Here is a 15,590-nt window from a genome sequence, read left to right on the forward strand (position 1 = left end):
TGTGGAAGCATTAGAACTCCCTAAATTGACGACTGAGCAAAAAAATTATCTTGATTCTGAGATAACCTTGGAGGAGCTTGACAAGGTAATTAAGGCCTTACTACAGGCAAGGCTCCAGGTCTAGATGGTTTTGCCGCTGAATTTTTTAGATATTATGCTACAGAATTGGCTCCACTTTTGTTAGAAGTTTATACAGAATCATTAAAGAATGGAAAGCTTACCCCAACCATGACACCAGTCTGGATCAGTCTGATTCTTAAAAAGGACAAAGATGCAAGCGAGTGTAAAAGTTACTGTCCAATTTCCCTGATCCAGCTAGATGTAAAAATTTTGGCAAAAATTTTGGCTAACCGGTTAAGTAAAGTTATGACATCTCTTATACATATAGATCAGGTGGAGTTTATTCGGGGCTGTAGTCTTCTGATAACATTAGGCGTTTCATCAATATCATGTGGTCAGTAGCGAATGGTCTCCGGTCGCTGCCATCTCACTTGATGCCGAAAAGGTGTTTGATATGGTAGAATGGGATTATCTTTTTAAGATTTTGGAAATGTATGGGTTCGGGAGTACATTTATTGGTTGGATTAAGTTACTTTATAGACACCCTGTAGCAGCGGTACAAACAAATGGATTAATTTCAGATTATTTTACTCTGAATAGGGGCACTCGCCAGGGTTGCCCTCTTTCCCCATTATTGTTCTGTCTTGCCCTGGAACCATTAGCAGCTGCGATAAGAAAGAAGGATGATTTTCCAGGGGTGATGGGGGAGGTGTGGCGCATAAGCTTCTGCTTTACGCAGATGATATTTTATTATTCATCTCTGACCCTACTAGATCTATGCCTTGCCTCCACAGGATTATTCATTCCTTTTCCAAGTTCTCAGGATACAAAGTTGGTCTAAATCCGAAGCTTTGGCTCTGACAGCATACTGTCCAGTAACGGCTTTCCAGCCGTGAGCCTTCCAGTGGCCCAATCAGGGCATTAAGTATTTGGGTATTTTATTCCCAGCAAATTTGTCTGATTTAGTTAGAGTTAATTTTGACCCTTTAATAAAAAGGTTTTAGAGCAATGTGGACAGGTGGGCTTCATTACATTTATTGATGATTGGGAAGGTTAATGTTATTAAAATGAACTGTATTCCAAAATTCATCTACCTGATACAAGCAATTTGATAGCATAGTGAAGTCCTTCATTTGGAATGGTAGATATCCCAGACTTCATTTCAACAAATTACATAGGCCGATTGACAAAGGTGGGCTAGGCCTACATAAGATCTTGTTTTATTATTATGCGTTCAGTCTCAGGCATTTGGCTCATTGGTCGCTTCCACCTGAAAGAGCCCCTCCCTGGTTTTCTATTGAACAGGAAGTCCTTGCCCCTATTTCGCAATTGCAAAGCCTTTCTATCAAACTAACCGGAGAAGTTAAGTCACACACCGTTATCTCACATTTGCATGTGATTTGGACAAGAGTGGCCAGAGTATTTAATTCGGACATTTATTTAAATGTTGCCTCAAGCATATGGCTGAACCCCAAATTATGTATCAAGTCTCCTTTCTGTTGGTCAGAGTGGATTGTGAGGGGGGTTACTACACTCGGCGACCTGTATGAGAGTGGAGTGTTGAGATCTTTTGAGAATTTGGGTCATCATTTTGGGATTCCCAGATCTCAGTTTTATAGGTATTTACAGCTGCGCCACATGCTCTGTACTGTTTTTGGGAGTGGCACACACCTCCCTAGAGTGGCAGATGCTTTGGGAGAAGTGATTACTGCTTTTGGAAAAGGTCATGAGGCATCAGTGTATTACTCCCTGTTGATTCAGAGTCTGGGGGATGGAGCTTTAACTTCTATCAAGAGATTATGGGAGAAAGATTTGAATTTTGCATTGGAGGAAGGAGTGTGGACTATGATTCTAAAAAATGTCAAGTCTGCATCTAGAGATGCAAGGGTTCGCCTTATGCAATTTAAGATTTTACATAGATTTTATTGAACCCCCTCTAGATTATATAGGCTTGGTCTTAAAGACAGACCCACCTGCTGGCGAGGCCAATCAGAAGTTGGAGACACAACCCATGTCTTTTGGGGATGTGCTAAGATCCAATATTTTTGGTTAAAGGTTCAGAATTATTTGTGTGACGTTTTAGGCACTCAAATTTTACTTTGCCCCAGACTTTGTACTTTGGGCGATGGGGCAGTTATAAATTTGGGGGACAAATATATAAAAAATTGGGTTCTGACTAGCATGATGATTGGCAGACAAATTATTTTAAGGGGTTGGAAGTCAGACGGAGTTCCACCATTTCCGGAGTGGTGTGCGGAGATGGGGAGGGTGGCGGCTTTTGAGGAGATGACAGATAGAAGGCTGGGGTTGGGGGACTTGTTTTTCAGGAAGTGGGGTAGGTATTTGGCGGTTTTGGGGGACTCTCGGGGAAGGGATGAGGAGAGAGAAATTTAGTTTAATTATGTATGTTTATTATATATTTTATTTTCTTTATTTTATTTTATTTTTAATCTATATATTTTTTTGTGTGAGTGTGTATTATTTTATGTGACCACACGGGTGTTCTTTGGGGTTGGGTGGGGTTGGTGTTTGGGGAGGGATATTAGTGAGGGTTAAAAGTTAAATGTTGATTTGGTGTGTATGTGTTGCATTTTTCTCTGTTGTGTTATTTTCTTTGAATCAATAAAAAATGTTAATAAAAAAAAAAAAAAAAAAATTGTCGACTAGTCGTTCAGGCAACCCTGAAAAGCGGTTTTGAAAACGCATAGTTTTGCACATCCCTAATATCAAACCATGTGGTGTCTGCTACACTTCCTCATGCTTGTCACATGCACAGAACACTGTACACGAGGAAGCAAGGAAGAGTAATCAAGCTTCTTTCATGAACACGCCAAGGAGACTGCTGATGTCAAGGTTTATAGTGAAAAAGGAGTTACATTTTGATCTGTTTCTCACCCAAAATAAATACAAATAAACCATCCGAGTCTTATGGATTACTTTTATACTGCCTCGTAATAACAACTAAAATATAGTTGTAATCAGCTAAAACTAAATGTAATTAATAATGCCAATTTGGCACAATGTTGAACTTGCAGTTATTATATTTGTAGCTAGCACCTATCAATATATAAGCAAGAAAAATAAACATGCATACTATTGTTGCAGCCTAGTAGCTGGCTTGATAAAATTAGTCTAGCCTTACTTTAACATTAACCTCAACAAGACACGATCTATACTGACCTGTAATCATCATTGACCCCACGGCATAATGACTATTTAAATATTAAGACATCAACTAAATGTTATATTTGGTTATGTATCTATGGTAGTTTTTTAAACATTCAAGGTTCTTTTCAAAGTTCATTGTTATCTGTTAATTTAAAGGCCAGTTTGGTATTGGAAAAGTAATTCAACTTGTTATTAAGAGAACAACAATAAAGTTTTTTTTGTTTTTTTTCTGTTTTTGTAATGTAATTCAATATCTCGATAATACATTTTACCGTGATAAAAGCTTCTGCAATTATAGTGATGTGAAAATTGATTGATACCGTCACATGGCTACCCCATATACATATTATATCCTTCAAAATATCTTTGCACTCTAAACTTTCACAGCTTCAGATGATGTAGATCACAAAGTATGAGGGAATTATACAAAAATACCAAATAATTAAATACAGAAGCACTCTCGTTGTGGAATAAGTGGAGCCGTCGCTCCTCTGAAGCAAAACTTGCGTGTTGAGTGTCTTTAAATAAACACCCCTGTGTTACATCTTTAATGCAGTTATATTTAATGCGTTTTATCTTTATTAAAGTTCAAATAATAAGGAAGCAGGTCATGTAAATAACTACAAATTCCGAAACTGGCATTTCTCTGTGCGGTCAGTGCCTCGTCTATGATTTGCAAGAAGTTTCCCGATCTAAGGGGGAGAGATTGAAACTGCATGCGGCTGATGCACACTCTGTCACGGGGACTCTTGTCCCTCGAGCGAGCATGCTTGCTGCAGCTAGATTATAACGTGATGATTCACGACTTATTGTATCATAATACAGTATATGTGTCACTGTGCATTTCTTATCGTGAAGAAAATTGGCAATACGCAGTTTTATTAATAAGAGAGAGTTTGTTTTTTTGTGAGATAAAGATGGACTGAAGTGAACAAAAATGTGAGAGAGGGTAATCTTCGCCCCATTATACACTGCAGCAAAATATGTTTTTGATTTGTTTTTGTTTTGGCTTGTTTTCCAATATAAATATCTAAAACTCCTTTAAAACATGCAGAAGAAAAAATTGTTATCTAAGAATGTTGAATATAATATTAAAAATGCAAATATTTTCAAATATCTAAAAATCCTTTAAAAAAAGATGCATTCACCTGAGAAGCAGCATATAAGATATCTAGATGTGCTTTTAGAGAATAGATCTTGAATACAAGTATATTTTGTCTTTACTGCACTGGCAGAAGTATAAACAAGTGAAAAAATACAATTATATACAAAATACACTTGTATTTGTCACTTAAAGCAAGTCTAAGTATCTTATATGTTGCTTCTCAAGTAAATGTATTTTTAGACCATTTTAAATGGAAAACAAGACAAACACTTGATAACAATAGGATTTTTTTGCAGTGAATTTTTTACTGAATAATACTTAAAAGTATTTTTTTCCTTTAATTCAGTGAATGTCATTTAGAGGTATTTTTAAAAGATGATTTTGTCCTCTTTATTGTTAGCAAGCACATTTAATACAACCTTTTAATTCGGGAACAAGCTGAATAGTCGGTTAAGAGTTAATAATTAACCGTTGCAATAATCGGCCGAATAGTCGAATAATCGTTATAATAATCGTTAGATTAGTCGATTATCCCATGGTGTTTATACTTGCGTACTACTGTTTGTACAGATGAACGTGGTACCTTCAGGCATTTGGAAATTGCTCCCAAGGATGAACCAGACTTGTGGAGGTCCACAATTTTTTTCTGAGGTCATGGCTGATTTCTTTTGATTTTCCCATGATGTCAAACAAAGAGGCACTGAGTTTGAAGGTAGCCCTTAAAAGAATAGTTCAGCCAAAAATTTCCATAATTTACTCACATTTTGGATGGCCTGAGGGTATCTGAGTTTCTTTCTTCATCAAAACAGAATTTAAGACTTTTAGGATTTCATTTCAGGCCTCCTCCTCTAAACAATGCAAGTGAATGTACTCCATTTTTTGATGGTCCAAAATGCATATTAAGGGTGCATCAAAATAATCCACACGACTCCAGTCGACAAATAAAGTTCTTCTGTACACAAACGATTGATTATTTTGAGAAACAAAACAATACTTATATACTTTTTAGCTACAAATGTTCGCTTCCGTACATCTCTGTGATGTGCGCTCATGAGAGGGATGACGTAAGCTCGTTGGTCAGGTCACGCATCACGTGGAGGAGGAATCAGGAAGCACGTCATTGTTTACATATTTTTCTTTTTTTTTTATTATTTGGAAATAATTTTTTATTTTATATTGTTTTGAAATTGTTTTGGACTGTTTTGGTTTGTGAACAGCACTTGGTCTGTGCAAGTTTCTATTGTAAACAATGATGCGCTTCCTGCCTCCTCCTCCACGTGACCTTACCAACGTGCTTATGTCATCCCTCTCATGAGCGCACGTCACAGAGATGTACGGAAGCGAACATTTGTAGTTAAAAAGTATATAAGTATTGTTTTGTTTCTCAAAATAATCAATAGTTTGTGTTCAGAAGAACTTTATTTGTCGACTGGAGTCGTGTGAATTATTGTGGAGTACATTCACTTGCATTGTTTAGAGAAGGCCTGAAATGAAATCCTAAAAATCTTAAAGTCTGTTTTGATGAAGAAAAAAACACAGATACATCTTGGATGGCCTGAGAGTAAATTATCAGCAAAATTTAATTTTTGGGCAAACTACTCCTTTAAAATACATCCACAGGTACATCTCCAGTTGACTCCAATTAGCCAATTAGCCTATCAGAAGCTAATTGGCTAATTGCCTAAAGGCTTGACAACAATTTCTGGAATTTTCCAAGCTGCTTAAAGGCACAGTTAACTTAGTGTATGTAAACTTATGACCCACTGGAATTGTGATATAGTCAATTAAAAGTGAAACAATCTGTCTGTAAACAATTGTTGGAAAAATTACTTGTATCATGCACAAAGTAGATGTCCTAAAAGACTTGCCAAAACTATAGTTTGCTAATATGAAATCTGTGGAGTGGACTTCAACCTAAGTGTATGTAAACTTCTTACTTTAACTTTAAATAGCATTGCAACTTTTATTTAACTACCGGTGCTCCCATCACTGGTGAACGTTACATCTATTATATTATAATTTCAAACCTAATAAAGTTCTTTTTGATTCATGTTTTGCTTGAAAAGTGTGCTTGGGCTATCGTTCTTTAAAGGAATATTCCAGGTTATTCATTTGTTGCATAATATTTATTTCCACAAAAATTAATTTTGAAATGTCCCTCCTTTTCTTAAAAAAAGTGAATGTGTAGCTTATAATTGTATAAAAGCACTTACATTAATTAACTAAATGTAAGTTACTGTAAAATTCATGTATATAAACTCAACTCATTATTTGAGCTGTAAAGTTGTTTAAATTGTAATTTTTACAGTCATTTTAGAGTTTTAGGTTACGGCAATGAAATTGTAAAATTGGCTATAAGTTTACACAGAAAAGCGATTTTATCACAATAAAATCATGTTTATGTCTTGTGGCTATAATTTTGAAAAAGTGAGTATTTTAACATACAAAAATTGGCCCCCATTCACTTCATTGTAAGTGCCACTCTGGAACCCAGAGGCGGAAGTCAAAATAAATTTTTGTGATAATTAATATTATGCCACAAATTATGTCGATTGAGCTTTACTTCTATTGCGCCCAGAATATTCCTTTAAAATAAATGACACTTTGTGTGATATTTTAAGTACGGCTTTAGTGATACTTTTTTAACTATTGTATGAAAAAACGTTCACAGTGACCCAGATCTAAATCGCACGTCATGTCCCAAACCCATTTCTTCCCTCTCTTCCTTAACTTTCTTGTCTCTTTCCACTGCTCATGCATAAAATAAATATAAATTGCAAACTCATGTAACAAATGCAAAGGTCAGCATTGCTAACTGAAATCTCTTTCACAGACTGGCAAACACTTGTCCCATGTTTCGCAAAAAGAATGCTACAAAAGTTAAAGGAATTCTGAACCAAGGGAGCATTCATTTACTCATCAGCAATACCAGTGTTTAGAGTGCACACCATACTGCCCCCTACTGGTACATGTATCGACTGTCAACATTTGATGAACCATTTTATCTTTTTAATAGACTGATAACTATTTGACAGAAATAACTGACAACTTTGCATTTTCTGTGTTGATATTAAGGGGACAATCTGTGGAATTCAGATGAATGATTTAAGTATAGTAAAATGTGTTAAAGATAACTGTGAGTACTACACTCCTATTAATAGCCAAAAACATAATCAAATTAGCCAAAATATTTTATGAAAGAAAATGCATGGGGAATCTAACACAGATTTTGTGTGGTTTTGCCAGCTTATGCCACAGATGGAATATGGGGTTTTCTGCACTGATTTTGAGGGAAAATCTGCGGATTTCTGTGGAAGGGATTTACACATACTAAAGTTTGTTAAATGGATCTGAAAGCGCTATACTATACTATACTACAAATATTCAATAAACAAACATGCAAAAGGTGGGAGATGTGCAGAACTTCTGTGAATGACAGAGGCTGCAATTCTGTGGAAGTCTGTGGTGTTTTCTGCACAGTTTTGCGTACACAGATTCCATTTTTAAGGTATGAGAGCATACAAGTTGTTGCATGAACAGCAAACATCATACCAGTCTCTCCTTGGCCACCATATGTAGGAACCATTTGAAGTCCATTGGTTTAAAGGCAGAGAAGACAAAAAGCGAGTCCTTTTCATAGTGTTCTGGTTTCTGGATGGCTCCTTCAGGATATGTGATACGCATGGTTGTCTTTGAGCCCACATCCTTCTCGAACCCACTGACAGGAGCCTCATTCAGTCTAAACCCAATGGACAACATTTATTAATACATGTTCCTGTTCTTATTAATGAGTCTTTGGTTTATGTTATCCCAAAGAAAAACATGTTCATCTTTTATCAAAATATAATAATTTGTCATGCAGCTCGCTTTCATGTTTTGAATTTGTTAATTTGGCATGTCATATACTGAATTTGGAATGATTCTGGTGCAAGTTTCTGTCTTTGACCAAGATTAAATTACGTGATCAAAATCAATAAAAGGACATTTTTAACAACGTACCGTACAACAACATCGTATTCATCGATTTTGGATCCCAAGGACTTGTTGAACAAAATGCCTCCATTGCCAATAATAATACACCTCTTACAACTCAAACTGCAAAGGAGAAATACAGGAGAGAGAAATTAAGGGAAATTAATCAGTTGTAGAGCATTACAGGTTGAAAGCATGAAAATAAAATGCTTCTATAAATGATAATACAGTATATCAATGAAGTTTTTGGCAGATGGTCTTTGTAAAAGAAAAGAAATAAGTGCTGTTGCACTTCAGTGTTTATTTTATACATAAATTACCTGTCCAGTTCTGGGTCCAGTAAATATCTCTTTGTAGCTGCTAAAATAACATCGATGATTTTTTCTGTGGACAGAGCAAATAACTAAGTCACTCATCAAGAGAGGATTAACATTGATGAAGTACACTTCAGAGCTGTGGTCGATGTTGGCCTAAACACAGGAACAGAACAGCAACAGGAGGTCAAGTTAGCATCTAGCAAAATGTGTTACTTGTTATTCATTATCACTTCATTTTACTATCGCAACTTAATGTTTAGATACAACTATACTGAAAGTCAGCCATGTGTAGGTTGAGTTTCTGAAGAATGTAAACACTGTTGCTGTTTCAAAATATCCATCCTTCCCTACTCTTATAGTATGCCAAAAACAGTGTGCCAAAGGATTAGTATGGCCGAATCCTCAGTTTTCATGAAGCAATAAGCTAGAAAAATCTGGATGACCTACTCTTTCCCGTGAGATTCTGAAGTGCAGATCAACTGTACCATTTACAACCCCATAATCCCTCAGGAGCTAGAGTGACGTCACGCTGGTTTTAAAAGAACGGCAGAGAACTGCGAGTCAGATGGCTCTTCTCAACCGTAAGTGATAAATATATAGTATATACACTACCGTTCAAAAGTTTGGGGTCACTTGCCTGAAATGTTTCTCATGATCTTATTTTTGATCTGAAGGCATATGCTTTATTGTTTGAAATTAGTTTTGTAGACAAAAATATAATTGTGCCAACATATTAATTTATTTAATTACAAATCTAAAATTTTATTAAAAAAAAAAAAAAAAAAAAAGTTTTTGAAATGGGTGACTTGGACCGAATAATTAAGTAAAGCAGCCACTAAATGTCCTGCATATAGATGGGAACTCCTTCAATACTGTTTAAAAAGCATCCCAGGATGATACCTCAAGAAGTTGGTTGAGAAAATGTCAAGAGTACATGTCTGCAAATTCTAGGCAAAGGGTGGCCACTTTGAAGATGCTAAAATATAACATAGTTTTGATTTATTTTTTATTTTTTTAGTCGCAACATAATTTCCATATTTCCATTTCTATTATTCCATAGTTGTGATGACTTTATTCTAAAATGTGAATAAAAAAAAAATAAATAAATAATAAAGAATGAGTAAGTGACCCTAAACTTTTGAACGGTAGTGTGTATATATATATATATATATATATATATATATATATATATATACCACGAAGGTTGTTTCTTTTGCTTAAATGGTGCTTGTTTAACAAAACCAGAGTGGATTATTTCCATGGTTGTTGTTCTTACAACATATATTCGGGTAATGGGTCAATGCCCATATCCCTGTATAAAGTATGTCAGAAATCGCAAAAATACAGAAAAGAACGTACTGTTTTACAGGCAGAGAAGTGCATCCTTGATCAAATACAGTAAATATGTAACAGTACGCGTTTCAGACGCAGGACGAGAGACTCTCTGACGTTTTGAATATTGTTCTGTTTGTTTGAGCAGTCTCACGTGAGAACTTCTGACTAAACAAATGGAGTTAGTTTGGGGCAGAACTACCTCTTGGGTAGCAGACCTACCTCTTGGGTAGCAGGCCTGTTTGAAAACTTTTAAAACTGATGTGGCAGCTTCAGACTTGAACAACTGAAAAAGTTTAATACACACTTCAAAAATCCACCTTTGGCATACTATGTCCCTGTACAATACTGCACATAGGATGGACATTATGTGAATTAGGATGCAGCAAAAGAGACTAGCACAGTCTCACACTGCCATGAACAATGTTTTATCCTCCTGGGAAAGAACTTACTTCACGACTTCAAACACACTTAAGCTTGAGTTTACAACACCCTTTATCCTCTGCAATATCCCCTGTGCTATTTTTAGTAAAACATAAAGGCCCTGTACTGGGAAAGAAGCTCTTTAATACAAATGGATTTCAATGTTAAGTCTACAATAACAAAATTATGGATCTGATTCACTTTAAAAACATCTATCTATTCTAAGTAAGCAAATGTTTTTTGTTTAGAATGGTATCTCACTCAATCAAATAATCTTGTGGATCAGAGCCTGTTTGGCGTGCTTTGTTTTTGCCATGATTCTCTGATTGGTGGATTTCCCCCTCAAGATTGTGGGTAGTGTAGTTATTTACCAAAAAAATTCATTATTAAAGTTTTTTCTTTTTTAATGAAGGTGATATAATGTGGACTGATGGCTTCAACAGAAGCATAAAGTGATTAACAACCCCGGAGCTCACGGTAAGTCTGTCTTTAAAGGTTTATAAGTCATAGTTAATATTTCCATTGGAAAAAATGAAAAGCATTGATACTTCTGGAACCAGACTGTTGCGCTCTATAGTTAAAAACATAATTTTAATTGTGTACATCCAATTTAAGGATACTATGACAACAGTAATTCTCACACATATTTATTGTCTTGACATAAGCGTTTTTGCTGAACGACATTGATTAAAAAATGTCAGAGACACTGACAGCTCTGTTCAAAACACCCAATGGCATCTGCTCACTCACTAAAGTGAAAACCAAAGTAAGCTAAGTGGAGTCAGAAGAACATCAATCACTTAACATATAATTGAGTGATTCAATCAGGCTGGAAGGCAATTAGACACAAATCTCTAAGGCAGGACTGAATGAAGGTGAGTGGAAAGGAGAAATGGCTCGTGATTTTGGTTTGAACATCTGCAATTATCTGGAAATGGTAAATGTGGACTTCAACAAAAAAATGGCTTCCACCTCAATCCTAAGGGGCCCCTGGTGACTGGTTAAGTAGACATTAGTGTAACATGTACAAACCATCTAATTAATATTTTCATTTGGCTCTTTTATTCTAATTAGTCACATTGGATAAAAACGTACACTAAATGAATAAAACCCAACCCCATTGTGAAGGCTATAAATTGTCTAAATTTATTAAATCGAAAGTCCAGTTAAAGGAATATCCCGGGTTCAATACAACTTAAGCTCATTCGACAACAATTGTGGCATCCAGGGATCACCACTTTGTGAACACTACTGGGAGTCAACAGCGCACGTCTTCACCTCAAAGGAGGGAAAGGCGCTATGCGCAAGCGGTACACCCGGCCAGCTGTCCCGGAACTTACCTGTTCATACCTGACAAAACACGGGACAAAATCGGCTCAACCCGGAGATTGTAGAACCTCACTAAGGTGTTGGGTGTTGCCCAGCCTGCTACTCTGCAGATGTCTGCTAGAGAGGCGCCACTGGTCAGGGCCCAGGAGGGCGCCACACTCCTAGTAGAATGGGCTCGTAGCCCCGTGGGGGGTGTCACATGCTGGGCGTGATATGCCATCACGATGGCGTCAATGACCCAATGGGCAATCCTCTGTTTGGAGACAACACTTCCTTTCCGCTGTTCGCCAAAGCAGAAAAAGAGCTGCTTGGAGTTTCTAAAGCTCTGCGTGTGATCAAAATAGATGCGTAAAGCGCGCACCGGACACAGCAATGCAAGACTCCTGAGACAGCGCTTGCAGGTTCATCACCTGATCCCTAAATGGGGTCGTGGGAACCTTGGGCACATAGCCCGGCTGGGGTCTCAGGATCACGTGAGAGTAGCCCGGACTGAACTCCAGGCACGTTTCTCTGACAGAGAACGCCTGCAGGTCCCCTACCCTCTTGATGGAAGTGAGCGCAGTCAGGAGGGTAGTCTTCAGAGAGAGTACCTTTAGCTCGGCTGACTCCAACAGCTTGAAGGGAGCTCCCCTTAGTCCCCGAAGGACTACAGAGAGATCCCATGAGGGAATGAGGTGCGGTGTGGGGGGGTTCAACCTCCTAGCGCCTCTCAGGAACCTGATGATTAAGTCGTGCTTCCCCAAATACTTACCATCCACTGCATTGTGATGTGCCGAAATGGCGGCTACATACACCTTCCAGGTGGAGGGGGACAGCCGCCTCTCCAACCTCTCCTGCAGGAAGGAAGCACCGATCCGACTGCGCATCTCTGGGGGTCTTCACATCGGGAAGAACACCACTTAGCGAACAGGGTCTGTGTAAGTAGCTTCACTGGGGGAAACGCATATTTGCATAGTCCTGGGGGCCAGCTGTGTGCCAGTGCATCTATACAGAGGGGTGCCTCGGTCAGGGCATACCAAAGCGGGCAGTGGGAGGATTCCTGGGAAGCAAACAGGTCTATCTGTGCTCGACCGAATCGACTCCAAATCAGCTGTACCACCTGGGGGTGGAGTCTCCACTCTCCCCTGAGTGTATCCTGTCGTGACAGCGCATCCGCTGCGGTGTTGCGGTTGCCCGGGATGTGAGTGGCTCACAGCGACTTGAGGTGCTGCTGACTCCAGAGGAGGAGACGGCGGGCGAGTTGTGACATGCAACGCGAGCATAAGCCACCTTGGCGGTTGATGTATGCCACTGTTGCCATGTTGTCTGTCCGAACCAACACATGCTTGCCCTGGATCAACGGCCGAAGCCTCTGCAGGGCGAGCAGTACTGCCAACAACTCGAGGCAGCTGATGTGCCAGCGTTGCCACGGGCCAGTCCAGGAGTCGGCAGCTGCGTGCCTGTTACATACGGCACCCCAGCCCGTCTTGGAGGTGTCCGTCGTAACCACAATGTGCCTGGAGACCTGCTCTAGGGGAACCCCTGCCCATAGAAATGCTAGGTCGTTCCAAGGGCTGAAGAGGCGGCGACAGATAGGTGTGACAACCATGTGATGTGTCCCGTGGCGCCATGCCCATCTCGGGACTCGAGTCTGAAGCCATTGCTGAAGCGGTCTCATATGCATCAACCAGAGCGGTGTGGCCACTGCTGAGGATGCCATATGCCCCAGGAGCCTCTGAAAGAGTTTCAGTGGAACCGCTGTCTTCTGCCTGAACGCCTTCAGACAGTTCAGCACCGACTGTGCACGCTCGTTCGTGAGGCGCACCATCATCGAGACTGAGTCCAACTCCAAGCCGAGAAAAGAGATGCTCTGAACCGGGGAGAGCTTGCTCTTTTCCCAGTTGACCTGAAACCCCAGCCGGCTGAGGTGCCTGAGCACCAGGTCCTTGTGTGTGCACAGTAAATCTCGAGAGTGAGCTAGGATCAGCAAGTCGTCGAGGTAGCTGAGTATGCGAACACCCACTTCCCTTAGTGGGGCAGGGGCTGCCTCTGCGACCTTCGTGAAGACGCAAGGGGACAAGGACAGGCCGAAGGGGAGGACCTTGTACTGATACACCCGTCCCTCGAAAGCAAACCGCAGGAAGGGTCTGTGTCGAGGTAAAACCTTGCATAGCCGAGTCGGACGGTCTGGATCAGCCATCGCGATGTGTTGGAAAGCGCGAGCCACGCGTCCAAACTCCGGGTGAGGGGGACAAAGGGGACAATCTCGTCGGACGTACCGGTGGGTGGGGCCTCACGGCGGGGCGGAGCCTGAGGCTCCACATCGAGGGGGCTTGAGCCCCGTGGCCGTGGTGAGTCGAGGGACATCGAAGCACTTACCTGGCTCCTGATACCCACCAAAGGATCGGTCGGGGAGGGGGGAAGAAGTATATCATCCCTGCAGTGCGTCAGAACCATCCTGGTGTGGGCATGCTTCTGCCACAGCTGGGCATGCAGGAGCGGGGGGCCGCCACTGGAGCACCAAACCTGCCGAAATGGAATGGTGGATGGTGGTCGTGATGCCGGCTGTGCACACCGGATATGTGACCCAGGGAACAAGAAATCCACTCTTTTGTCCACTCGCAGCCTCTTGGACATGCGGCGAAAATAAATGAAAACGAAACAAAAGATTCTCCTCCCGGCCCTCCACCAGTAGATGGAGTGGTCTGTTCACCAGCTCCAGAGCAGCGGTCTCCTCGTCCCTGGGTCTCCCGTCTCAGGGGCGCTTCGAAGCCTTTCTCATGTTCTTGACGGGTGGCGTCTGCTTCCTGCAGAGGGCTCCATGCCGGGCCGGGCCGTGGGGGTAGGCTGCGGCAGAGCTGGTGCTGTCACTGCAGGAGGACACCCTTGGTGATGAGCAGACGGGGTGCTGGGTCTTTAGCCATGCCGGGGCAGGATATGTTGAATGGCCTCCGTCTGCTGCTTCACCGCCGAGAACTGCAGGGCAAAGTCCTCGACGGTGTTGCCGAACAGGCCAATCTGGAAGATGGGGGCATCAAGGAACCATGCCTTGTTAGCCTCTCTCATCTCGACCAGGTTGAGCCAGAGGTGGCGTTCCAGGACCACCAGGGTGGACATCGCCCACCCGAGAGACCACGGCGTGACCTTTGTCGCCCGGAGAGTGAGGTCGGTCACTGAGCGCAGTTCCTGCATCAATGCAACCAATCGTCGAGCCGCGAGGGTTCAGGGGAGAATGGAGGGTTCCACTCTAACCCGACACTCACAGCTGCCCATGCAAGCATGTCGACCAGCTCCGTATCGGCCTGTGACTGGGCGACCTTACCCAAGGGAGGAAGCCCAGCCGAAGCCTCCGTGTCAGACTGAACGAGCCTGCTCTCCGATGCTACACTTGAGAGCTCATCATCTTCCAAGGCCCCGAATATGAGGTCGAAATCACCCTGAGACGAGCCGGTGGTCTCATTCGAGAGCCCGACCAGGGCAAGCGAGCGAGGAATGGGAGGTCCGCGGGGGGATACCCGGCGGAGGTACTCCCATTGAGGTCCCCAAATCGCCCCCAGTGCTAATCGCCATGGCCTCATACCCGTAGGTAGAAGGACCGAGGCGGGGAGCCGCTGCCATGGTCATGTTCTCGCAATGAGTACAAGACCCATCCACGAATGATATCTCCGTGTGGGCAGTGCCCAGACACGTAAGACAACGATCGTGGCCATCAGAAGCCGAGAGATAACAACCAGGAATAACACACCTTATTATTGTGTGTTAGGAGAAGCCGCTGAGGGGGAGAAGCCGCTGAAATGCGGCGTAAGAATCTAGCAGAGGAGGTGAATGAAAATCGCGGAGAATTCAGCACAATGAATAGAACCGCTCGGCTCTGAAGAGAAAATCTGAATGAGTGGTTGCATACC

General features: G+C 41.4%; 1 protein-coding gene across 4 annotated transcripts in view; it reads right to left on the reverse strand.

Moving 5' to 3' along the window:
- Positions 1–15,590, reverse strand: part of st3gal3a (ST3 beta-galactoside alpha-2,3-sialyltransferase 3a) — a 144,949-nt gene that overhangs the window by 58,517 nt on the left and 70,842 nt on the right. For all 4 annotated transcript variants that reach the window (XR_007898568.1, XM_051711407.1, XM_051711406.1 and 1 more), the window contains exons 6-8: positions 8,626–8,689; positions 8,333–8,428; positions 7,886–8,072 (exon numbers count right to left, since the gene is read on the reverse strand). Coding sequence is in view for 3 of the 4 variants with exons in the window: in XM_051711407.1 (XP_051567367.1) it covers positions 7,886–8,072; positions 8,333–8,428; positions 8,626–8,689 (347 nt within the window). In the remaining variant the exon portion in view is untranslated. The remainder of the gene's footprint in view (positions 1–7,885; positions 8,073–8,332; positions 8,429–8,625; positions 8,690–15,590) is intronic.

Source organism: Myxocyprinus asiaticus, chromosome 12 (assembly GCF_019703515.2).
Source record: "Myxocyprinus asiaticus isolate MX2 ecotype Aquarium Trade chromosome 12, UBuf_Myxa_2, whole genome shotgun sequence".
Taxonomy (NCBI): domain Eukaryota; kingdom Metazoa; phylum Chordata; class Actinopteri; order Cypriniformes; family Catostomidae; genus Myxocyprinus; species Myxocyprinus asiaticus.